At 36.0% G+C, this 26,647-nt stretch overlaps 1 protein-coding gene across 5 annotated transcripts in view; it reads left to right on the forward strand.

Moving 5' to 3' along the window:
• The window catches only part of LOC129743646 (sodium/potassium-transporting ATPase subunit beta-2), a 113,763-nt gene that overhangs the window by 25,520 nt on the left and 61,596 nt on the right, over window positions 1–26,647 (forward strand). For 3 of the 5 annotated variants that reach the window (XM_055735726.1, XM_055735727.1, XM_055735728.1), the window contains exon 2: window positions 3,119–3,524. In XM_055735726.1, coding sequence (XP_055591701.1) covers window positions 3,395–3,524 — 130 coding nt within the window. In that variant the 5' untranslated portion in view covers window positions 3,119–3,394. Of the gene's footprint in view, window positions 1–2,268; window positions 2,493–2,923; window positions 3,525–26,647 lie in introns of those variants that run through there. The other 2 variants (XM_055735729.1, XM_055735725.1) reach the window with 2 other exon arrangements.

A 26,647-nucleotide genomic window follows, 5' to 3' on the forward strand; every position in this document is an offset into this window, starting at 1 on the left:
CCTCTGGGATCGCGCTTTGGCCGTCGTATTTATCTTCACGATTTGGAGTCACTACCTTCTTGTAAGTCGATAGTCCGGCTCGTTTTTTGTCTCGATGCACGGTTGTAGACGATACACCCAGATTATTTGCGGCATCTCAGAGAGAGAGATTAGGGTTTCGCTTGAAACTACCGGCAACTCTCTTTGTCGTCTCAACGGCTTCCGGTTTTCGATTTCCCCTCGATCCAGACTTCCTGTCTGTCGAAAAACGTTCCCCAAACACTTTAATTACATTTGTAACGGTTGCTTTGGCAACTTTTAGCGATTTTGCCAGCTTTGCGTTCGAGTAGCTCATATTTCCGCGATGCGCGAGTAAAATTTTGATACGCTGCTCTTTTTCCTTGAACGGCATTTTGACAACTGAAGAGTGAATTCCAAAATCAAAATTGGAGCAAAATTCTTCACACACACACACCTTCAAAATGAGGGGTGTTCAGGTTTTTTTTTAATGCAGAATTGAAAGAAATACGTCAAGTTGATATTGACCAAATTTTGACCGTATCACCCTTTAGGCATGAACAAATTTCAAATCCTTCTTCTCTCACTCGGAGTTGGAACATCGCGAGGAGGGGGAGAATAAAAAAAAATAGTGCGAAAAACAAATAAATAAGAATTAATTGCACGAAAGCTTGTTTGCAACAAAATTGTATACTATATCATTGCACAAAACCTATGAACCAAGTCTAACTATTTATCAAAAAAGTCAATGAAATTTAGAATACAAAAGTTGAAATAACTCCCATCTTCCACCTATTTTTTTTGTTTTTGTGATTTTTCGGATATTTGATTTTTTTTCGAAATTTGTATTAAATACTTCTTTCGGGTTTTTTTGAAATTTTCGAAGGGGGAGGGGGGAGTTTGACAAAACAAGAAATTGATATTTGTTCTTTATGTCATAACGCGTTTACGCAAATATACCTTTATCTCAGTTGTTTTTTAATGCGGTACGCTCTATTGTCGTGTTTAAGTTTTTAATTTTTCAAAACTCAAGAAGTGCAAAAAGGCAAGTTGGAGAATTACTTTTAACTTTCGAAACTATTAGTTGGTTTCATTTGAACTTCAACCCTTCGTTTCATTAAGTAACAAGCTAGTTTGTAACAGTTTTTGTAAGGAAAAGTGAACAAAAAATTTCAGCAGGTAGATAAAATAATCAAAGATTTAATGCAAAAAAAAAACATCTTAACCGTAAATATTGGAAAGTAAATGTTATTAGTCTTCGATGATCGCTCCAGTCAAATGAGCCTCCAACATCGAATGTTGCCAAAAACGAACGGGGTCTGTATATTCTTGAAATCAACATGCTATAGATTTGAAACACTACTTTCTTGGAGCGTCGAGTCGAACTTGCTGCTTACTGGTGTTTGTTTGAGAAACGATTCTGCTACACATAGTTTAATGTAAAATCATAAAGCGAGTTATACAACACATTTGATCGAATTTTACATGAAACGAATTTTACATGAAATGTAAAGCCCAGATTTTTTTTTCTGTGAAGGTTTATTGAAATGATACATCATTTTTAAATTGCTTTTCACAAAATCTAATAAAATCAACCAAAACATTCTTAAGATATGTTTAAGAGTTGACACGTAGTGATGTTTGGTTAAAGAATACCAGATTTTTTATAGAAGTTATATTCGATATAGATGTACCAGCAAATAAACCTTTGATAACCGACAGTCAAAAGAAAAATAGACGAATCTACCCACTGTCCCCACTGTGACACTCAGTAGAGGCACGACTGTCCTTAACCAGCCAGTTTCTCTCACACGTATCTACTCATTTTCCGCCACTAATCGAATTCAGTAGTAAGTAGTAGCCAGCAGAAGCTAGTTGCTCTTAACAATCTCTCTCTCCAGCCAAATGGAGTTCCACTGAACGGAGCGAGGCGAGGACTTTCCATCGTGAGAATCTTCCTATTGCTTTTACGGAGGTGCTGAGCGCGATAGTTTTCCTTCCAAAATTTCGAAACGCTCGCTCCCCATGCGCTCAACGCGACGCACGGCCAGCATGACTCTGTTGCTGAGTAGAAATCCCACACTTTCACCACCGCTTTCTTCCCGAAACCGGCACCCACCCTCCCTCTTTCAAGAAAATCGTCACTCAATATGGTGCTGCTACTCTGCTATACTCTACCGATTTGCTTGCTGTTGCTATAAAGAGCAACGACGAATCGATAAGCGATCTTTAGTTGATGAAGTTTGCTCGGTCGGCTTGCTCGTTCGTTCGTCGTTAGTCGACTGCATCAGCCGAGTCAAGACGAGTTGAGTTACTATTCTACTAGTTCAGTAGAGTTTGAACGGTGCGAGCGGAAGGACTGGATTTTTTGGCTTTCGGGTTGATTGGTGGCAACCAGTGTGAGGAGTCCTTGAAGTCAGGATTTTATTTTGTGGCGGTTTACGGGGCCAGAATTGCGGTGGGACCAAATAGAGTGACGGGTTTTTTTTTCAAAGGTGAGATTACTTGGTGACACTGCTTTTTAGCGAAGGGGGTTACGAGATTACGGAATTAGGTTTCCGTTTCCGGATTACAGTCCTGCGGAGGTCGTTGAAGGATTACGACACTCGAAGATGACAACGATGTGTGAAGGAGAGTGAAAAATCTCCCTCTCGGTTAAGGATGAATGTGTGTGGATGCGTTAATTTTTCTTACAAATCATTTCTCGATGGAAGAAGGTTGGAAAATGCGAGTAGGAAAATTCACTGGAAAGCATGTGCTATTGGCTCCAATATTTGATCCCATCAGGTGGGAGTGAGTGGGATGAGTGTGAATGAGTGTGTGTGTGTGTGTGTGTGTGTGTGTGTGTGTGAGTGTTTGTGTGATTGGGCTGAGTGCTCTGGACATGGAAGTGAGCAAGTGAGATTTTCCGATGGAGTGTATTCCAATACGCGCCGCTGCACGGAGTTAGAGAGGATACAGTCGTGAAGGATTTTCATTACTGGCAGATTGTTACATAAAATTTTGAGGAAAACTGTGGGAAAACCTCGGTGTGAAAAATCTAACCGAACAGTGACAGTGCAAGCTCAAGAAGTGCTAGCTAAATGTTCTTAGAAAAGCTTTTTCTGGTTTCTACTTGCAGTATCGAATGTTGGCTTCGGTGAGGAAGTGAAGGTTGTTGAATTTGTTGGTGCTTTTTGACCGCTGGAGTGAAGAATCGTTCAAAAATTTCGCGAGTTCGGTAATATACAATAAGAATCGTCTGGAACCGAGATCCGTGTCCAGTACCGGATTCGAGTGTCTCGTTCCGATTGAATCTCCGCACGCCTAGCTCCTAGTTTCTTCGGAAATCCACCTATAAGGAATATAGTCAAATACCTGCCAGCCTAGGAAGTAGCAGCAGTGAAAGGGCACAGCCATGGCCGATAAGAAAGTAGCAGAACAATATTACGCCCCACCCGAAAAATTGGGAAAATGGGAAGGCTTCAGGGTATTTCTCTGGAACAGCGAAACCAGTCAATGCCTTGGCCGAACCGGCTCCAGTTGGGGTAAGTACCGTTTTTCTGAACATAATTGACCAAATTTTAAAAAAAGTGACTCATAATGATTCCTAATGATCAATCGGGAATCCTTTCAGAGGACAAGTTGTCCTTCTGGTTCTTGGATAGCAGCCATCTTGTTTTTTTCCACCCTCCGATGGGTTTTACCGTTACAGGAGGAACACCACACTCAGTGATAGGTTTTTCTCTCCACAATTTTCCACACTCATCACGTCCCAAGGCAACTCAACACCAGAGCAACACAGCAAGTATCCTTGAAGTCAACTTGCTCTCAACTAGGTCCCGAAATTTTCTCTCTCATTCTCTCACCATCCCTTCAACTCACGCACACACACCCTAACCTCAACAATGCTGCTGCTACTGCTGCTGGGGGTTGAAAATTTCGCGAACGCAAACTGATTACATAAATTTTTCAGTGATCTCGCCTGCTACCATCCACATAAATCATTCATCAACAATGAACAATGAGCGCAATTGCTTTCGGAATGAAGAAAAACAATTTGGCAACCGAAGCAAATTTCCTCATCTCCTTAACTCAACTCGAAATCGAAAGAGTTTTCATTTGTGAAGGACTTTCATCCCCCCTTCAACTCAAAGCACCCAGTAACTGAAGTAGTAGGGACGGCGTTGTGTGAGTGTCTGTGGGGGAAAATCGATACTCGGGCACGGTGAAACTGGCCTCGTGTATTAAGGAAAAAGTGGAGAGTAGAGAGAAACATTCTGACATAACACACCAGAAAACCCAGAAGCAGAAGCGACCACAAAGCACGACCAAGAGTAACCAGCAGAAAAAAAAGAAGCTAGACAAACAGGACCTGTTCCAGACATTCAGTCGTCCCCACAGAAGTGCGCCCCGATGCTTGATGATGATGATGATGTGATGCTTCTTATAATTGTTATTGGCCATCAGTCTTAACCGGGAGAAGCACCCGGAAGAACACTTCAGTTGAAAATTTGTATACGACACTTTTCCTAACGAATATTTTCGATTTAAACCCGGCCCTTGTCATCGATTCTTCGTCGAAGCATTACATAACCCTTTCGATATTTTTCCTATTTTTCCTGCACCAGCAGTCTCCAGCAGGAAGACTGGACCGTGGGGGTTCGTCTTTCCTTAGCGCAATCAACTTCTCTCCCTTAAATTTTTTTTCCCTTAATGAACTTTGACGGAAGCACGGGGTCACTTTGCGCCGGAAACGTGTGTGTGGAAATGCGGTTTTCGATCGATCGATTCAAGTTTTTTTTTCTAATTGAAATCGGGAAACCCTTTACTCTTCTATATTGTCCTTACTATATGCCAATTTAAATTTTATCCTCAGAAAACTAAATGCTATGCTTGGTATAAAATTTTCACATAAAGACTTATATTTCATAAATGAAAAAAATCAAGGGAGTTTTGTATAGATGGGTATTAATGATGCAGTTAAATAATATCATTTTAATTCGAAGAACGCAAGTTCGAAAAAAGCCGTTGGTAACCAAGTGTACACTAGTGTAGGATGATGTTTGTGAATAATGGAACTAAAAATTGAATAAAAATGACAGAATTTTCAAACCTATAGAAATATAAAAGGTCAATGATAAAACTCCATGTTTCATTTTGTTTCAATCCTTCAAATGTTTTGTGTGAATATTTCATTCAAAAATATACGGGTTTCCAAGATAATTTGGTTGCTATTGATTTGAACCCTCAAATGAGAAGTGTTTATTTAACTATGCATTATAAGGTAACAAATCGTTATGTAAAGGTAACAAATTGAGATCCAAATTTTGCGCATCGTTGTTCTTAACTCAGTTTTGAACCTATTCCGGATTAGTTTTATTTAACCTAGTATTGGTATTGAGCCAAATCAGGTGCAACTTCCGGGTTTTTTTTATTTGTTGATCAAAGCATTTTTATCCGGATAATTTTATTTACTGTGACCTGAATTTTACATTTATCCTTTTATCCTGTAACAGACCCGTGCGAGAACCCGTCCACGGATTTTCGAAATTCAAATTTAGTTAGATAATAATACAAAAAATGCACAACAAAAATATTCAAAACTATGTTTTGTTATAAATATTGACAGGGTGTCGACTACCTGGAAAAACCTGGAAAATCAGGGAAAATCAGGGAATTCAATTTGCATCAGGGAAAATCAGGGAATATCAGGGAATTTTTCTACCAATCAGGGAAAAAATAATGATCCTGATTTTATTTGAAGAAATTTTATTTTCTGCTAGTTTATTATCTGCTTAAAAATTTACTTCACTGTACGTTGCTCATGTATCGTTAACCCTTTGATTTTTGCCAACTGTATCCGGCAGTATGATGAAATACCTTACACAAAAACCGCAGAACCAGGAACTGGAGCCCGGTGCTTCTAATAGCGTTGGAAATAATACGGAAATTCCTCACATTGCTGAGAAATCGCCATCTGCCGTTCATCTTTATTCGCTTCCTTCTACCAGCAATGTTTCTTCTTCCTCGAGGACTATCGATAAATTTATGCTGAAAACCGATACTACAAAAGCAGTCGTAAGTCATAAATTGCTGCGCGCCGCAGAAAAAGACACTGTCGTATTCAAGATGATGTTCACTGATAGCCAAATTGCGGCAAGATTCAACTTGGTCGGGACAAAATCAGCTATACGCTGCTTTTTGGAATTGTTCCTTATTTTAGAACGGAACTCGACGATACCCTGCAGAACATAAACAATATCGTCGTTGGCTTTGATGAATCTCTAAATAAGAATACGAAAAATCGTTTGTTGCGGAAGTTGCGGATTACATATTTTACATGGCGCATCAAAGATGATATTCGCGCTACTGGCTGAGATATTCTCACATATCTGAGAGGAAGCTACAACCTGATGAAAGATGTACCTACACGCCGCGCACTATATACACAGTATTCTAAAAGTACAGTGTTTCCGTTAAAGTTTTGCGCTCACCGTTGGTTTGAGAACGTGAGCATTAGTAATCACTCTACACATGAAAAAGTGTGTTGAAGGTGTTCAAAATGACAAGATAGAGCCGCTTCTTCTGGTCAAATTGGCTTTCTTCGTATCCGTTGGGGGCGAAGTGGAACCTTTCTTACAAGAATTTCAGTCGGACGGCCCGATAGTACCTTTTCTGTACAATTCGTTGAGTCAAATGGTTCGAGGGATAATGGAAAGATGAAGGTTGAGCAGCTGAAGAATATTAACCAGGTTCGTTTAACATATATTTTTATTTTTTCTGTAATACCGTATTCCGAGGTGAGATTGTTTTTTTTTCCTTCCAAAACATCTGATTTTCAACATGTTTGACATTAAAACAAGTTTGGCCTTACCTAAACATTCAAAACGATTTTACGCAGTTAGGGAACTTGTCATAATATTAGATTTTGCCTATAAGATTTAACCTTGAATTTGTTTAATTTAGGTTACAGTGTATGCAGTGAATGAAATAAAAAATCAGCTACCATCGAAAGACATTGTTCTCGGATATGACGCTAAGAATGCTAGTAAAAAATATCTTAAGCTCAGAGAAAAGTAAGTTCTGAAATTTCGTATCGAATGCAAAGGATTGCTGATGGCAATTGTACTTAAGTTAATGAAGCGATCGCCATTAATTTATCCTCTGACCAAGGCCGCCTCTTGCCTTGATCCTGTAGTTATCAGCAGCGATACCAAATTGGCCAAAAAACGATTTGAGAAGACTTTGACTATATTGACAGATACTGGACGCGTTAGTGGATCCTCGGCAGATTTAGCAGTACGGCAGTATTCTGGAGTGATTGCCAGAGGCGATAAATTTGATAATTATGACCGTAGCAAAGAAAGGCTGGATCATTTTTGGAGTCGAGTGCTAGCAAATGCCAAGTGTCCAGAATTCAGAACACAGAAGAAGGCTGATACCTTGCAAGAAAAAATTGTTATGCTGAAATCATAAGAATTTCTACAAATGGATCCAAACTCGATGACTTATCTTAAAATGTTTAGCATCACAAATAATACTTCCATTAATATTATCGTAATAAATTAGCATTCTCGACTCAAAGTTTTCTGTGCGTTTATTTTCGGGGGAAATATATTTTTTATAACTTTAAGTTGCTTCCTCAGGTTGTTTTTCAAACCTGGAATTTTCTGGAAAAACGACTGGAAAATCAGGGAAAATCAGGGAATTTTATAACCAGATATGAGTCGACACCCTGATTGAAAAAAGGTCTTATAATAGTAAAGAAAACAAACAAAAACTTCGAGCACTCGCTATTTGATGTTATTTTCTCTCCTCAGAAAGTAGTTCATAACTCGCAACATTTTCGAAAATTGTTTATTGGGCTTCTCTTTAGCCATCTGGAGGAAAATCAGCAAGTTTAGGTCGAAGGGCTTGAGCAACAAACGTTGAAGAAAAAAAGTTGCTAAAGCGGGTAAAACGGACACATAAGGTCTTCCAGGTATTTCAAATTTTCCATCGGTTTGATCTTGATCCTTCATATGTCTTCTAAAGACCTTGACAAGAGCAATTGTCGGTCGATAAGTACTCAGCATCTCATACAGGCCATAAAAACTGTAAAAATTAGATTCCTTGCTAAAAACAGCGTTTATAAAATGCGGAATTGCAAAAATCCCCCTGTTTTGTTTCTAGACTTCGACCAGTTGCTTTCATTCTTAAATACTTTTCTCACAAAAATATTTACTTTCACAGCAATTTTTTTTCCGGAAAAATGTATCTTATCTACACAGTGTCTGTTTAACACGACCATTTCTGGAAAGAATAGTTTGCAAGCATGTTTTAGATTGCTATAAAAACCAGTTTTGATGAAGAAAATTTACTAATTTCGATAATTAATGCGGTAGCAAACAACCCAAACTGCCTATCTGCACTAAAACTGCGATAGAAAAGCAATCTTACCAGACTTTCCCCTAAACATTTTTGAAAACTTTCATAAAATAACTTAAAAATCATGAACGATTCATGAAAGATGATTTAAAATATGTAAAATTTGAACGTTTATAAACTTTCAATGAATATCATACAGTTTAAAACTTCAAGCTCTGAATATTTTTTCGCTGCCAATAGAAAAATGGGTCCTGACAAGGACAAAAGGTAGAAATTGTGTTTTTCACTATTCAAAGAAGATTTTGATTTCAGAGAACAAAAATTCAGAATTAAAAAGCAAAGACAAACTTATAATAAAATTTCTATAAAATCATGTAGTTTGCTAAGATGTGCGGGCAATTTATTTGAAAATTTCATAAAAATAGATTTTAAATTTCAGTGAATTTATTTAAAAGTTCATCCAAAATATAAAAATCAAACAAATTAGTTTTTAGAAGATTTTTTATTTTCAATAAAAATTTCTTACATTTCGAAAATAAAAATTTCATTAATAACAAAAGAAAACAGCATTTTCTTGCCTTCCTTCGTTTGGTAGATTTTGAATTATTCCGGAAATTTCCTGAACTCAAATCTAGATTTTGTCTAACGCTTCTAGTTAAGGTGATGCATATAGGATTAATAAGTTTAAAAATGAATCTGTGTTGAATGAAATCGATCATTGATAACTGATGAACTAACAAATCAACATGAAACAAAAAAAAAACTGATTCTGCATTTGTTCAATATACTTTATTTAATTAAGGAGGAAATTATTTTGATCATGATGATGATGAATAATCTAAAAAAAAATTCAATTCTTAAGTTTTAAAAATGGGAATGAAATCATAACAATTTTTAATGACATTACTGAAGCAAGTTTTGAAAAAAGGTTTGATTTAATTAAACCTCTTTGTTGAAGCCTGCAAAATTATTTAGTTTTTGGTTTAAAAAATCTAAAACTAGCTGACCCGGTAAATTTCGTTTTACTTGTTACTTTATAAACAAATTTCAAACGTTTTTGTAGCAAAATATACGCATGAATAGTTCTTTAAACTCCAAATAATGATTTAGATTTCTATAGAAATGCGAACGAATGTTTGCATACGGCAATGAAGTTTTCCAGTCATTAATCCTCTAGTCAAACAATTTTAATATAAAGTACATTTGCCTAAGTTACTGACATTAAAACACAAATCAATCACAAGTTTTGCTTTGAGGTGATAGAATTTTTATTTATTTTTTATTTTTCCCCGCTATATTTTCAGTAATATTTCAAACCAAAATGAACTCTAGATATTTTTGCAAATTATAAGTTAGTACGCTTTACAGTCTTCAACAAAGATGTAAAAACTGATAAAAAAATATCAATGATTGATTTATCATAAATCTGTTTTTCTTTTAACGTCTACGTTTTATCAGTAAAACTGGATGCGATAGACAAAAATTGACAAAAACTTCGAGTTCAGGACGCCAAAATCTTCTAAAATTAGTTATAAAACATTGATTGAAGGTTGGAATCAAATAGAGTGTAACATTATTGAGTTCAAGTTTGGAGTGACGACGAGCAAGCACTGAATTTCTTTTGAGTTTTGAACGGATATGTACCAATATGATGTGAAAACCAAATATCAGGCAAAATCAGGCTTATTTCCAAAAATCTGGGAAAAAACTAGGCTTATCAAATTATCAGGATGGACCGTAAAAAATATGACAAATCCTGCAAAATCAGGCCATTGGCATCTCTGGTCACATCAATTTGTTGACATGCAAAATAAGTGCTCGATGAATGAATTCTGAAGTCAAAATGGATAGTTCATAATTCTGAATTTCGTTGTTTACACTCCTCAATAAAAACCCATTCTAAATTAAACCCAATTTTTGTGTCATGTTTTGAGTTTCACAATACAGATGGTCAATCGAATTACAAACTGAAATTTAAAATTAAAATTAGAATCAATTCGAAAACGTCTTAAAATGAAATGTCCTTCTTAGAAATTGAGAGATTTAGAACTAAATTCCGCCGGAGGTGAAGTAATTTCATGACATGTTCGGTAATTTCCTTTCTTGAACTGGCCGTTCGCACGGCCTTTCTCTGTAATCTATATCGAGTTTTTGAGTAAAACGTTTCCAATGACTAATTTCATCGGCCTTATCGGTGAAAAGTTATATTCTTTTTATAAAGAACAACTTAAGACTATGAAATTTATAGACGGATAGAAAGTTAGAAGAAATGAAAGATGATGAAAATGAAGGGGTAGAACTTATTTAGAGGCATTATCATCACATACCAAATTTTGTTCAGCACGGGCCAACTCCTATGAAGAGGTAGATAGAGATAGAGTTACATCTACCACAACACATTAGTAGGCCAAGCGTGGTAAACTTGAATTTTGCATTATCTGGAACATCTTTAGCCTTCATGGGTGAAATATATGTATCTTTCTTATGAGTTTAAAATAGAATCTAGACTAGAAAAACAAAATGCTCTCTTTAAGGAAAACGCAGGATTTGTGAAAGTTCATGGTTTTAATGCTGTTTACTGAGAGCTTGAAGAGATTGACGAGGCAAATGTTTGGGTTTCGAACAACTGGCTTTGATTACTTAAAAAACAGTGTTCGGCAGGTCATGGTGGCAGGTCTACTTACTATTTGTAAGCGATTTAATTTTGATGCTAACTATCCCTTTTTCTCTCTTTCCCCCTGTTCTTTGCGAAACTATGCGCTTTAGACCAATAGTTTTTTCGAGACACATGATCAACCAATGGCTATAAAATTAGTTTTTTTCAAAATAGATTAAACCACCTAGCAGTGAGTTTTTAAAAATTAACTTTTTCAATATTCATTTTAGACCTATATTGTCTGGGAAAAGTTATTAGCGTGTACCAATTCTAGTAACTTTGCCAAAGAAGTTATTACTGTATCAATAAACATTACAAAGTGTTGAAAAACGCAGATTTCACTGGTGGAATAGAGTTATTTTTATCCAGTTTTGTCTGTAAGGTCATTTTATTAATTAGCGATAGCTTATTGTCACATTCCACTTCTTATATTCCCTTACCGGGAAAGTACTCATTTCTCAATGAGTACCTAATTTAATACTCTTACCCAGAATATCTGGCAATCCTGTTGTGTTACCACAAACCCAATTTGAGTATTCTCGCCTGACCGTGTGATGATGTAAACATTTGTACCGCGTTTATCATCATCACCTGTCATCAGCAATCATTGATCTATTGTTCTCATTGCAAATTTAACATAGCAAGAGGAACTAAAACAAACAATGTTTTGGTTCTGCTCGTGGCAGCAGAACTCTGCTGCTGATCCAGACGCCGAAGGAAACCGTCAGTTTCAACACAAAGTTTTGACAATTTTTCTCAAAATATTATCCATTTTAATTTTTTCGATAACATTACTTTTTGCGAGTGAATTTTCTAAATAAAATATCATCTTTGATACAACTAATCAGCAACTCAAAGTGGACAATTGTAATCTTCATGGTGTAAAGGGCAATAAAAATGAGTAAAAAACGAATTTTTTATACTAATTTGAGCCCATCTACCATCTCTAGTCCAAATGGTTTAGATAGGCCTACTGTTGGGAAACCTACACGGTGCAGTCTGATAGTAAAAGTTAAGCTCAAATTAGTATAAAAACTTCATTTTGGCTCATTTTTATTGACCTCTACACCAAGGTTGCCGAAAAAATTTCTGTGTTTTTAAGAAAAAAAAATCAGAGTTTCTGTGATTTTACCCAAAAATTCTTTGATGGTTTTCTGTGATGCTTTTTCTTTTTATTTCTTAGAAAATTCATGATAAATTAGGTCTTTTTTATATTAAAGTTTGGCAAAATCAAATAAAATTGCATATCTGATCAAATTTTTTTAATTCAAGGTAAAAAAATCTAAATTTTATTTTGGCTAAAAAATTTTAATTCTGGAAATCCATTAGAAATTCAAAAATTCTGTGAAATCTGTGAATTTTTCAAAATTCTGTGTTCTTTGACACAGATTCTGTGATGAAGGTTTGCTCAAAATTCTGTGAAACTAAAGATTTTTCTGTGATTTCGGCAACCTTGCTTCACACTATAAAGATCACAATTGGACACTTTGAGTTGTATATTGTTTGAACTTCAAAATTTTATACAGCATAACCATAAGAATTACATAATTTGATTGATGACTCAAGTCAGCAGCATTTTGGTTCTAATTTTTTAAATGATTGATTTGGTAGATTTTAGCGTTCTAAAATCTAATCTTTTATCAAATTTGGTTGAACACTTTGAGTTTTGGTGATAAGGAGTTTCAAAATGTATCAGTTTGAAGTAAAATCAAATATTAATAACTACCAAACCTACATATACGAAAAAATCTGATTCTGATTTTGTTTATCCAGCCATCTTCATCCAATCAAGGGATATTATTATGATGAAAATGATGCACGATCTTAAAAATGTAAAATTCAACAAATAAAAAATGGAAAAATATCATGACAAGTACTTTTGACATAACAGTAAGGAAGTGCAAAAAAAACTTGATTCATTTAACACATTTGTTAAAACCTGCAAAAATATTACATGTTTGCTTAAAAATATCTTAAAAATATCAGTTTAGTTTAAAACATCTTAAAATTTGATAAATGAAAAAAAGGAAAAAAAAAATAAAACTTCTCTAACTTTTTTCGCGGAACTCGAAATTACTTGAATTCTTGAGAAAAGTTGATAATTCATTTAAAACTTTTATTTTTGAATGATATATTTTTGATTTGAGTTTTTGTATAAACAATGCAGAAATTTCTCAAATCCTTTTGACTTAAAAAAAAGTCATTTTAATAACAAAAGCTGATAGAAATATTGCACAATAAATTCATTGCACCTCAGAAAAATGTAAAGTTAGTGGCCTTGTGTAAATTATGTGTTGTGTTGAGCATTCAGAAAAACAAAAAACACGTAATAAAATGTAGTAGGCGAGAAAAAATTCTGACTTGCTTGTTAACACTTATTTTCAAATACATTTTAAAATCAAGTAATTTTTCGTTACTTCGATGAAAATTTTACTTAAAAAAAAATCCTCATGGGGGGGGGGTTAAACCCCTAAACCCCCTCCCCCCCCCCCCGTTCGCACGGTCTTGGTACAAGCTAATAAATTTTCTCAGTCAATGTAGCTATAAAATGGATATTGAAAAAGCAATTTCAATAAGCCAATTTTATAGCAATTGTGATGTTGGTCAATTGTCTCCAAGAAATTATAGGTCTAAATCATGTTTTCATGTTTTACCCCAGTGTGCACTCACTGGCGGAAAGCATGCCTTAATTTTTTGCCTCTACTGCTACTAAAAATTTTTCAACCAGTTCATTTTTCATAGCTTCTTCATCTTCGCTTCTTATAGAGCATCAATGAAACCTAAGTATGACCCTTTTTCAAACATTTTGAATCGAAATATTTTCTAAACTTTCGAAATACCTACAGTATTTCTTAATTTCACAAATTCATAGCAGGACCCAATTTTGCATAAAACGTGTGCCTATACCTTCTTTGAACGTAAGTAAGAAAAAATCGATTGAAACGGACCAAGATGATGGTGTCCGGTCTTGTTTCCGGTACAAGCCGCAAAAAAAAACTATGGTTGTCCTGCAGGGGCGATTAGGTTGACTTGTTCCAGTGTTGGGCACAAAACTTTACAAGGGCCAGGTCCTTTGACGGTTCAAGCAGTTTTTTCTCTTGCGTTTTTTGCCTTCCATTCCATCAGCTAACCCACCCACCGCAAACTAATGTTATTATATTTATATACATGAGTAGTGCTAGTAAGGCTTCAGCTGCCTTCGGTAACTGCGGCAAAAAAAACTGTCATAGGCTTATGTTTCGGGGAAATGAGCTGAAGGGAGAGGGTTGGAAATACTTGCGTGAAAAACGGAAAGACAATCCAACTTTCCTTTTCCGGTGTACGATATTTGGTTTCAAACAGACGGCAAATTTTGTCCGCTAGATTGGGTCGGTTTTCAGTTTTAAGATGTGGCTGATAGGCTCTGCAAACCTTTAAGAAAGTATAGGGGAAATGGGGGCATAATGGCCACCTTAAGGAAAACGGTTATTTAACCATAGAAAATAGCTATAATATGAAGGTTACATTATTGTTTCGTGTTCAGACACTTGAAAAGCCTATTCCCTAACGGGCTGAAACGTGAAAAACTAGATGAAAACGTTAAAAAATGCATTTTAAAAAATTTTGCCAAAAGCTGAAAACCAGCCACTGTGGAGGCATAATGAGAACCCCCCCTGAGGCAGTATGAGCACCATTAATCAGAGCAAGATGTGCGTTTTTGCCGGGGAATCTAGCAGCGAATTCAATTCGATGAAGTCAGGTGAGTCGTAGATTCATCAAACAAAGCAATAACAAAATAATCTAGGTCTGTTTGTAGAATACAAACATTTCACGCACGCTCATACATTAAGTGCTTTGTTCGGAGGATGATGCTACTAGCCGTATAATGTAACAATAAAAAAATAGATCATGAATTGTGAATGGAAAAAAATCACCTCGAACAGAAATCTAACTCTAGTCTTTTGATTACCTCTCCGACACCTTAGCAATAGGCTAAATCGTCGGATGAAAACTAGTCAAGGTGTGGCGCTATAAATCAATTTTAATTCGCTGCTAGATTCTACGGCAGGAAATGCTCATTATGCCTCGATAATATGGTGCTCTATATGCCCCTAGTCAACAAATTTAAGTAAAAACGTGTTTTAAAATTGATAAAAGTGAAAAATCAAAAATTTTATGATGGTAAAAATTGAGAAACAATGTGTACATCATGTTGCAGTGCGTACATTATAGATCAAGGTTATTTGAAGATCATAAGAGCTTATTTCGTGGTGCTCAAAAATTATAATATTTTCGTAACTTGAGAACCAAGCTAGTTTTTTTTAAATATCTCTGTAAAGATGATAAGGAGATTCCTTTTTTTGTGAAAAATTAATACTATAGGAAGTACGAAACAAATCCTCATGAAAATTTATTTAAGAAAATACGTACTTTCGTAGAAAAGCGTAGTGCTCATTATGCCCTGGGTGCTCGTTATGCCCTCATCTCCCCTATTACAGGAACATTAGAATTACTCAAAAATATATTTCAGATGAACTGATCGTTTTATAAAGGTTTTATACTAGGCTTTTGGTTATTTCTTCAACAAAAACACTGTAATTTGTTTGAATTTTTTTTAAACATTTGGTCATCCTGCCTGGATTTAAAATGTTCCACATTTAAGAGAGAATAAGATAAAAAAAAACATAAATTTTTTTTGGGTTCAAACAAAACTACTACAAAGCTGTCGAGAAGTGTTCCAGGTTGAAGGTTCAAGCTTACTTTTCGATCGGCTTCGATGGCAACTCTACCTTGAAGCGATTAAAAAGTCCGAACACAGCGAGTTGATATGAATTCGCGCGCTACACTTCAATTGAACCAAATTGAATTTCAATGTAGTGCGGAATCGAAACCGGCAATGGTCAATTTAGCGAAGCTTTCGATTACCAGTTGAAAAAGGGGGGTTTGAACAACTTACTACCAAGGATTTCGCTCGTTTGGTTTTTTTTTATAGAGACAGGTTTTTTTTTTCGTTCACTTTACTCAAGTTTATTTCTTTCATGCTACATAATATGTCACTCCACGCAATCAAATACATCACTCCCAACAATTTGCTACCATTTGAACTATATCTTTTCCTACTTTACGACTTGATTAATTCCCATCCCTTCGGTTGTTTCTTCCTAGAAGCCCAGAACAAGGTGTGCCATTAACTACTACCTTCTACTGCTTCCTCTCTAAAATTCCTACTAAGCATTAGGTCTAGCTGGAAAAATTAAGGAAGAAAGTGCACCAAAAGGAAGAAAATGACCAGTATCGGACTGAATTCGTTCTCTACAAGAGAAGATTGGGGGTTGGGAAAGCCCTAGTCAGAATGCCAAACAGAGAGAACGCAATGGGCCTCGGTTAATTCCGAATGACGACACGCCGGCTTTTGTATTTAGGTGGTTGTCGGTTGGATGTTTCGGGATTTAATGAGCCATAAAATAAAAGTAGCGCACAGAACAGCTTCGGGCTAGCTGCTCAGCACAGCACAACACAATCCGGTACGGCACCCTAAAATTGCCCCAAACAAAAATCGACACAACCAGCCCGCCACAGATCAGGGATGGAAACGAAAGGATTTTGATCCGACAAACGTTTAGTCGTCAAGTGTACAAGTCGCGATCTGTACAAACCGAGAGCAAAATCATATCCCCTCGATAGAAGATCTTTATTGAAACGATGATGGTTGAATACCGACAAACACATTTTGAGACTGTGTGTAGCTCGGGGAGAAGAGCTACCCTTTTTGCTAGCGAACTTTAACCAATCGCAACGTACGCTTGGCTCGCTGAGAGTGAGTGTCTTACATACACAGATCCATGCGGATCCGAATCGGATGGCGCAAACGAAGCAACAACATATGACAGACGACGTGGATGGAAGTTCAACTGTCGGCCGACACATGTTGAAGAATTTTTTTTGGCTTAGCGCACGGGCATGGGAGTTTTTAACTGATTGATTCAAAATTTATTACTTTGTTTTAGATCACCATAGCGCTTATAATTAGTTTGAATTGGTATTAATATGATTTTTTTTAACTTTTGTATTGGAAGCTCCAAGCAGAAGCTGATAAAACTGGAATTAAATCAAGTTGGCTAAAATGAGGTGATTGGGAATAAGGAAAAATCCGGAAAATTTCTGGAATTTCAAAGCTTTGCCAGGAAGCTGGAAGATTCCACAAATCACCGGGAAAGTGTTCTTTTTTTTTTAATGTTCATTTAATTGATATTTAATGATATTTCATTAAATCTTTGAACAGGTATCACCACCAGTTCGCTACATATGAACATAAAGATAAAGTTTTGCTCATTTTGTTGTAAACTGTTAACAGTTTGAAAACTCAATTAAATTTTTCTGAGTTAAATAAGGATGATTTAAAGATTCCGTGATAGGAAGTGATATTAAACGTCTAAACTTGAAGAACATATTCGTTTTTTTCTAAACGCAGTTTGTGTTTGATATTTTTAGTTTTTCTTTATCAAAACCTTGATTTGATACCTCAAATATACCTTTTTACTATACTATTATTTTAAATGTCAAGTCTGTTTAGATTTCATAAACCATTTTCATGAAACTCCCATATTTATTAAAATCTACCGCCAAACTTCACAGATTTTTTTTTCGAGGCGTGAAACCCTTATCAATTAAAATACATACTTATGAAAATGTTTTTTTTTGTTGAATGTTTTGTGTTTTTTGTTTATTGTATACTAGCACACCCGATGCGCTTTGCTACACTTTCTTGGAATAATTAAATTTTTTTTAGAATATTTTTGATTTAATAAATTTGCATCTTCTTATAACATGATCAATCAGAAGCACACTTTTGAAAATGAAAGCTGCTGCTTACTTTTGTAATGTTAATGCGAATATGAATTAAAATCTTAAATTGTATATTGTTCATTGTATTCTGAACATGGATTTTTTTACAAATATATGAATGTGTGAATATTTTGCAAAAAACTGTTTGACTTTGATATTTTCAGTATGGCATGTTCTTTTTAATTTTCATTTCGAATTTCCTACGACCACGACAATTTTTCTTCTGAAACAAATTACTTTTAATGTAGAATTTAAGTTTTTGGTCCATCAAAATTTTAAATTAGTTAAAATTCAAATAAATGTTTAAATTTTCAATATTGAAAGTTAACATTAAAGTGATTTTTGGGCTACAATCATGTCTACATGCCTGTATCTGATTTTCTTTCTTAGTGCATTCGCCAAGACTTCGTGATTTTCAAGATTCTCCGATATATGATTTTAAAGAAAGGTCCAATACGGACCTATGTCCACATAAAAAATAAGATTTTTTTTATAAATAATCTGAAACTGCCAAAAAAAGTCGTTTATTCTGTTCAATAAAAGGTTAAATTTTGATTCAATTTAAACAATTTCATTCCAATGACATCCAGAAGTTCATAATGAAAGTGGATATTCGAGTATGAGAACTCGTCTTACAAAATTGATAAACAAAAGTTCGAAAAAATGAATAATCTAGATCTGCAAAAACCAAAATTATCAAATAAAAAAATTTATTAGACTTTTTTTGTTTGAATACAAACACATCAATTTCGAAGAATCCTTTAAGTTATTATTCATTTCTTTTTAATATGCATTTTAATTCATTATTCTAGCATAAAAGATTCAAAATCTTGTCAGATTATGAATTATAAAATTAAATTGAGATATTTCATATTGATTTTTAATCCTCACACAAATAAGGGCACAATTTTAATTGCTTGATTGGTTCCTAACTCTTTTTTGTGGAAATATCTCCGTTTATTTTACGATATTCAATCGAAATTACCTTTAACTGATAAAACCCAAAAATCAGCTCAAACCTGATATGTTATTATATAGATTAAATGAGATACCCAACGCTACCAAATTCTCCTTCCTTCGAAGTGTCAAGAATAATTAAAAAGCGCTGAATGGACAATTAGTTATTTTCTACTAGATCTGGAAACTGGAATTCAAAGTTCAACACTTGAAAAAAAAAACAAGTAAAATTATTTAAATTTCATTTGGACTTTTTGGTAAAACTATAGAATAATTCGAAGAAGCTCAAATAAAAGGTTTTAATTGAATTATAAAATTTCTCTAAGAACGCGGGTAGTTTTGACTTCTTAGAAAAAGTTGGAAAGGGTCTCTCTTGCATGATTTTCCTTAGTTTGGTTTATATGTTAATGTTGAAAAAATGTTCAACCAGGCTTATTTTAAGGCATAAATCAAAATATTCGTAGTTCTTTACTTGTTCTGAAAATTAAAAAGTTATGCAGAATTTAAATTCTTTTTTAAATTAAGTACAACTACTTAGTTTGAATTTACTTCATGTTTTTTTAAAGATTGTTGTTTCATAAGTTATGATTGATTGATTTCATCAATATCCCACACATGATTTGGATTCAGGATGCAAAATTCTATCTAAATAGAATCAGGTTATCAGGGTTTTCACATAGACACTGATAATGTTGTTCCCATGTATTATTTAAATGGAACAGAATTTAAAACATTTACAAAAAAATCAAGCATCGAAGTGTTAAATTAAAAACTGCAGTTTTAAAGATTTACAAACAACAGTTTTTTACAATTACTAAAAATATCCTGGAGCGTATAACATATAACCAGTCAATACTAATGATTAGATATGGAAAAAGCAGTGTTGAAAAGAAGCACTTTTCAACACTGTTTTTAGCTAAATTTTACTAATTAAAAAATGCCTCTGAAATCTTTAAACAGAATGATGTAACTAACATTCTGCACCTAAGCCAACGTAAATGTGTAGTTCAGAAATTGAAAACTCAATGATTTTTTCAAATAGATATATCTTTTTTTATTTATGCTACAAGTTGCGAAAAGTAGATTTTCCAGCACAAGTCGAGGATTTATCTAACGAGGGTTACCGTGTGGTGAAAAATTCGATTTTTGCAACGAGTTGTATGCAATTTTATTCTTGCAATTTCGTCGGTAACCATCGGGCATCAAACAGAAAGGAAGTCTAAAAACAGTGCTGAAATTTAGCACACCGTTTCAACACATAATATCAAAAAAGTCAATAAAGTCAATAGATTCTGAATGTAATTTTTTTTTTAAACTATTTCAATTTTTTTCGAAATTTCTTTCATTTTTGTGGATTTTTTTACTTCTTGCAACAGTTTTCCCCCAGTTTTCCACCCACAACCTTCCGCCAACCCCCCCTCATCGTTTGAATTGTTTTCCATCTTTTACTATATTACATTCCAAGGCTTATCTAATTAATTGCCGTTGCGTACTTTTCCAAACAAACGACCAAGCAACACACAAATGTTGTTGCGAGCAAGAGCTACTCTTTGAATCTTCCGAAAAATCACAATCTTAGCGCTATGATTGGATCCGATCGCATGTTGTACATATCGCGATCTGGGCTAAGTCAGGATCTGTACGTTTAGAGATTCGCATTTTGTTGCAACCACTCACAACAATCCGTATGTACGATATTGGAAGGCATAGCGAGTGCGCTCATCAAGGACTTTCTTTTTATCTTGCTTTTTTAAGATTGTGGTAACTCGTCACTCTCGGAGATCTCCCTACATAACAGTAACAGAGCAGAGAGTATCGCTTGCTAGGGCGATTTGAATGTGTCCTACGGTTGGTCGCTCCCTGCTCAAAAGTCGCTAGAAGAGATTTTTTTCCATCCCTGCCACAGATACGATCATTTTGGGCTATATTAAAAAAGCTATTTTGAATGTTATTAAAACCACTCAATTTGACGTGTGCGAGCACGTGTTGTTTGGCGGCCAGTATTAGAAGCAGCGGCTGGCAAAAGTATCGATCGGCGAATAAATTTTAATTCCGGGGAGCCCGGGACATTTGCATAAAGTTGATACTGTTTGCTTATCTGAGGGCTGTGAGTTATGAATGTTTGAAGTCCTTTTGAAGCGAGTTCAGAATTTCATTTTGATTAATTTAAAATTTTCTATAGAAAAATTCTTACCATTTACACACTCAAAGCAATGATTGTAAAATTTTAAGCCGACTGATGAAATTTTGTTTGTAAAGATACATACAAACGAGTATCACTTCAAAATCTTATCAGACTAATGCGTAATGCATATTTAAATGGCACTAATTTTACAACTTTATTGGAACCCATTTTAACCCTAGCTCCCAATTGACGTAATGATAAAACATTATGCCTAAATTTGAGCTTATTCGGATAACTCTAAGGCAACCCATTTTTAGTTGGTTACTTTTATCCGCAGTTTAATTTAGTTAGAAACCACAGGTGGTAAATCCCGGTTTACCGATTTTATCCCAACGCACGGCAAATCACTGCGTCCCTCCTGCTTGCAACTCTGGCTCCACGGGTACAATGAGAAGACTCGTAATATACTCCATGTAAATCGCCGTAAACTCCATCTGGGGCCGGAGACCTAGTTCCCACCTCGAACTGTTTAACACAATATCCTTCAATAGTGGGAGGTCTATTCGCTCTTGTGCGCTCCAAGGCAATACTCATAGACGAGACTACTTTCAGCAATGACTCTCATCATTACGATTCGAAGTCCGAACTATCCTCTAACGACCTGAGAACCCACATCTCCTCGAATCGACTCGAGGTTTGACGTACACAAACCCCTCCTTTTTGTGAACGACTAAAGGCCCAATCTCTCTCCTAGCGACTCGAGATCTGACCTCTCCTTGTCATAACTCGACTTACTTAAGTAAGTCCCCGCGCCGATTCTCCGGTGCATAGGTCCGTGGTAAAAGACCTCCACTGTTGACGATCCGGAACCAGCGTCTTCAGTTGGTCCCAGTCAAGGCTCTCGTCGAGAGTTCGGATTTCGGGGGCTAGGCTTCACCGTCACGCCGCCGGGTCTGCTTCCTCTTCGATGTCCTTCTGGATTCCATTCAAGCGTCTCTCTGCAATTCTCGTTCTTATTTTTTCTCAGCGTGTGCTCAATCCATCTCCACTTACGTTCCCAAATCTCGATTTCTAGCGGCTTTCGATGACACTGGCGATGTAGTTTCTTATTTGTGATCCAATTGCCAGGCCTACTACAAATACTTGTAGTTTTGGCGTCGTTACCGCATATGTGCACCAAGTTTCGCACCCGTACAGTAATGCGGATGTGACGTTTGAGTTAAAGATTTTATTTTTCGTTCGTAGCGATATCTGACGTGAGCGCCCGATGTTCCGGAGACTCAAAACAGCAGATCGGGCTTTTCTGATCTGGGTTCGATTCCTTTCTTGGTACTATCATCAAACGTTATCTGGCTACCAAGATACGGGAAGCACTCTGTGTGGGTCAAACTCAATATATGAGAACCGCAGTGCATATTATTTGACACATCTACGGACACAGGCACTCGTCTTGAGCTCATCTTTATCAATCGCTATCGTAATGGACCTCTCCCGTACCTAAATATACACCTCGGTCAAGACGGGTTTTTAAAAATTTCAATTTAAAATGTTTCGACATGTGAAAAAGCTCTTGTTTATAACACTCAACATCTCCAACTTCAAAAATACATTATAATCAAAGATGAAATTGCTAAATAGGCAGAACACTTAAAATGTAAAATATTGTAAAAATCAAAAACCAAAAGTAAATAAATTTGTTATTTAGTCAGAGTTCTTAAATCATCACTTTGGCGTTATGGTTTATATACATTAAAAATCAATCTTCTACATAAATTTATTCAAGGTAATTTACAGTAAAGAGCATTTGTAGGGTTTTATTATGGAAAAAAAATTCCACCACTTTTCTTGAAAATTTTGTTATTTATATTCTGAGCTAAGTGAGTGAGAAGACTACATGAAAAAATCTCTTGGACTAAGAAACAAATTGGACTTTCATCTTATATTTAAGCCCAAATTTCAAATTATCCACTTTATCAAAATGAAATATCTTTTTTCAACATTCTTTCATTCTTTTTGATGATTTCTGAAGGTTTTCATACTTTCCACTGTTAATCGATTGTTAAACCTGAGAAACGGGTACCACACCGATGATGGTAAAGTGTCATATAAAAACCAAGAAGAAATTGTAACTTTTTGTTCATGTTTGATTGCATAAGTAGCGTTTTTGGATGTGCTCAAATTTGAGTTTTCAAGCGAGAATTTTTTCTTGAACCCTTTGTAAGCGACAATTTAAAATTGTTCATTTTTGTCAAAAGTTCACCAACTGAACCTAATGTCTTTCATTGGTTTTTTTTATTAAAAGGAAAGGAGGAAAAAGAAGGTTGCAAAATCTCAACATAAACTATGTGTTCGACAATTTTAGTGGTTTGGTTTCAGATAGTAAAAATTAATTCAAATTTTCAATAGTTTGGAAAAATTTAGACAAAAGCTTGCATTCCTGCAACAAACTTGCATAGAAACTTCATTGCACAAAAAAAAATCGAGACAATTTAAAACGAAAATATAAAAAAAAAATCGTAAACAACAGGTGATATAATTCCCATCTTCTACAGTTCAGTTAGGCTTACGCTTTTTCAGTTGTTTGAATTTTCGAACATTTTTTTATTTTTTTCAATACCTTAAGTTTTATGATTTCCCCCCTTCGGAATTGTTGGAAAAATCGGGTTAGCAAAAAATTAATAAGATGTTTTTTTCCGGAATAGTAAACCCCATAAATGCTCTTTACTTCAAATTATCCTGATCAAATTTATGTAAAAATTGATTTTTTTTTAATGGTAATAAGCCATCCTGAACTTTTTAACACTCAACAATCAATAACTTAGTTGGTAGAATTTTATTCCTGGTCTTGGTACAGCCAGTGATGAGAAGTTTTATTAGATTTTTCAAATGATATAATAATCATTTAGTTTTTCACATTACAACTAATTTTTCTCAATTTATATCACTTTAAAGCCTTCTACAAAGTCGTAGCCAGGGAATATCATGTTATTAACACATGAAGTTGGATTAAAGCTATGTTTTGTCTTTGAAATACCATTAGAATGTTTAAGAAACCTTAAAAAAATGCCATTTTTGGTGTTGCAATAATTTCGTGTTCGCCCTTCAGATTATCCGAATGAAGATCTTGTTGAAACTTATGATAGGGCAATTCGCGTTTTGACGATCGTTGGTGGCACTAGCAATCGCTTGTGTAGAGTGTAGGTATTGAAGGAACCCATTGGAAATAAACGATAACTGTATTTCACCACCGAAACCCACGTTGAATCTTACATTTCAACAGGTTATGGGCCCAGACACGCATGGTTTGAAAGAAAGCATAAGCTCGAGACGGGTACTTTCAAAACTTGAGGTTAGCAAGTGTACCAGCACACAGAACAGAGGAGTTCGTTAGCCGGAGGAGCCATCCAGCGCAGCGAGACGCAGAGAATGTCCAACTGTGCCACTAGAGTTCGAAGCCGGCAAGGCGGATTCTGAAAGCGTTACTCTTGATGCCGTCTCAAGCAACGCAGCGGTTAGTAGCATGAGTTCTTTGCCAACGGCTGGGAGGAGGACTTCTGGGATCCGAAGTGGAACTTGAATGAAGCTGATCACCGAGAGGATAACTCTCGTGGTGTGGTGCTACGCTGCAGTCAGCATGCGTGAGCTCGCATTCAACTGCTGGAGGGGAATTCTGGCACTTTGGAGAAGATTGTTTTGGGCGATTGGTCAGTTGCCAGCCTCACCTTATTGCCAACGTATGAGCCTAACAGGACGACGACTACTGCCGGTGATCGAGACTGGAAGGACAAGGTTGCTAGTGAACTTAACACGTTCGTCGCCACGCTCATTTTGGTTTTTTTACTTGCCGGGACCAAAGAAGTTCTCGGAGCGAGAAAACAAATAGGAAGAATTCCAAGATTTGCAACGTGTGGCTAAACTGAGCGGCTAACTTGCGAAAGAGAGCGTCACCTCGTTTAACACCCGAGCTTACGATGTCCAGCTGTCTAACTTTCGTAGAGGTACTTGTCAATATACTGGCCGATTGTGGACCACGCACGACATCCGTCAACGTACCGCAAAGGATTAACGAGGACACCAACCTTTGACGTGTGGTCAGCGAAGTTGTAGATTGCAGCAGAGCGCGAATGTAGTATGACTCGGTTTGCGAGCATTTCAGTATATTATTTTTGATCCTAGGAAGGGAACTACAAAGTAAAGGCAGCGTCTACTGCGATGAGGAATATCCTAGTGAGTAATCTGCGTACTAACGAGGTAAGATAACTCCATTTCAGGAGAGTATCCAAGCAGTGTCGTTTTCTATGACTGAAGCTGGGGTGACGAGACTTCATCTTCTCCACACTGTACATCGAACAGAAGGGCCGTTTTCAATGCCGAGGAATACCCTGGAAAAGAATTCCCAACAACTAGAAGTCCACACTATACCCAGTCCAAAAACTCGTAACAATCGGTAGAGTTTTAAATTCGTAGAATAAAAATATTATTCCTCACTACATCCTCTGCTAATAACAGAACGACGAGCGCGTACGGCTCCATGCCAAGTAGGTAAACCAAACGAAATACAAGGCAACGCGCGAATGGAGGCAGCAACACGGAGAAAAAAAACATCCTCGCTCCATTCGTCGAAAGCGCCTGCGCCCCAAACACTAAAAATAACCCAATTTCCGTTTGGCCTTCCACCATCCAACAACCATTCGTGTTCGATTCGAGCGAGTAGAGTTTGTCGCCCGTGCCGATTCCTTTCGTTCCGAACCAAACAGAACCGAGTCCTATGTTGTGGCAAAAGAGTGGGAGTAGAAATGAAGGGGAGGGGGGTTAAAAAAAAGTTAAGGTAGCAAAGCAACAAACACCAAGGAAAAAGAGGGCCAGCGACCGAAGGAAGAAGAATATCGGCACATCCACCCACAATATTTGCATGCGGAATAATCTTTGCAGCACGGTTTCGTTTTTTTACTACCTGCCTACCTATATTTTGCCCATGGTTCGCAACGTTCAAGGTGCGGTTTTTAAGTGTGTAAAAAGTAGTACAACTGCCATGAGCGAGTGCCAGCAGGGTGGTTGGATCATTTTCGGATGGTGGTTATCAGTTATTTTGGTTTTTTTTTACCCCTTAAGCAAGAAACGATCAACTATAGGTTCACTTACTCTAAAAATTGAGAATTGATTTTTCATTAACAGAAGTTGTACAGTATACACTGAGAATTGCTTATGAATGTTTAACCCAGAGGAAAAAAATATCCTATAATTTAAATATGTCAACATTGAAGTTTAACTTTGAGGAATTTTTTAAAATTTTCGAATCAGATTCTCACAAAAGTCTAAAAATTCAAGCAATTGACAATATGTCAACATTAGAATTTAACTTTGAGAAGGTTTTTTCATTCGAGGCAAATAGTTATCATTCATCGAAATAAGAATGCGTGATTAAATCTATTTTTGAGTTAGTGGGACACCCCGTTGATTGTCCAGCGCGGCGGTCTGGTCGCGCAAAGTAGTTGAACATTGGCCAATTTGTTCGTCGTGGCGTTGAAAGTAAACATCAATTTGCCTAATGGCAGTCCTTCGTCAATCAATATGGGAGCTGCGAGAGACGATAAAAAAAAAGTTGAACTTGTTTACGCCTTGGTTTAACGATTTTCACAAGTAGTTATAGGCACTAGAGCGATACCAATACTTGATCGGATGCCTTATTCTCAATTATCCTTTGCAAAAGTCATAAATTATAGATAAAGCAGCTGCCA

The sequence above is a fragment of the Uranotaenia lowii genome, chromosome 2 (assembly GCF_029784155.1).
Source record: "Uranotaenia lowii strain MFRU-FL chromosome 2, ASM2978415v1, whole genome shotgun sequence".
In the NCBI taxonomy this organism is placed as follows: Eukaryota; Metazoa; Arthropoda; class Insecta; order Diptera; family Culicidae; genus Uranotaenia; species Uranotaenia lowii.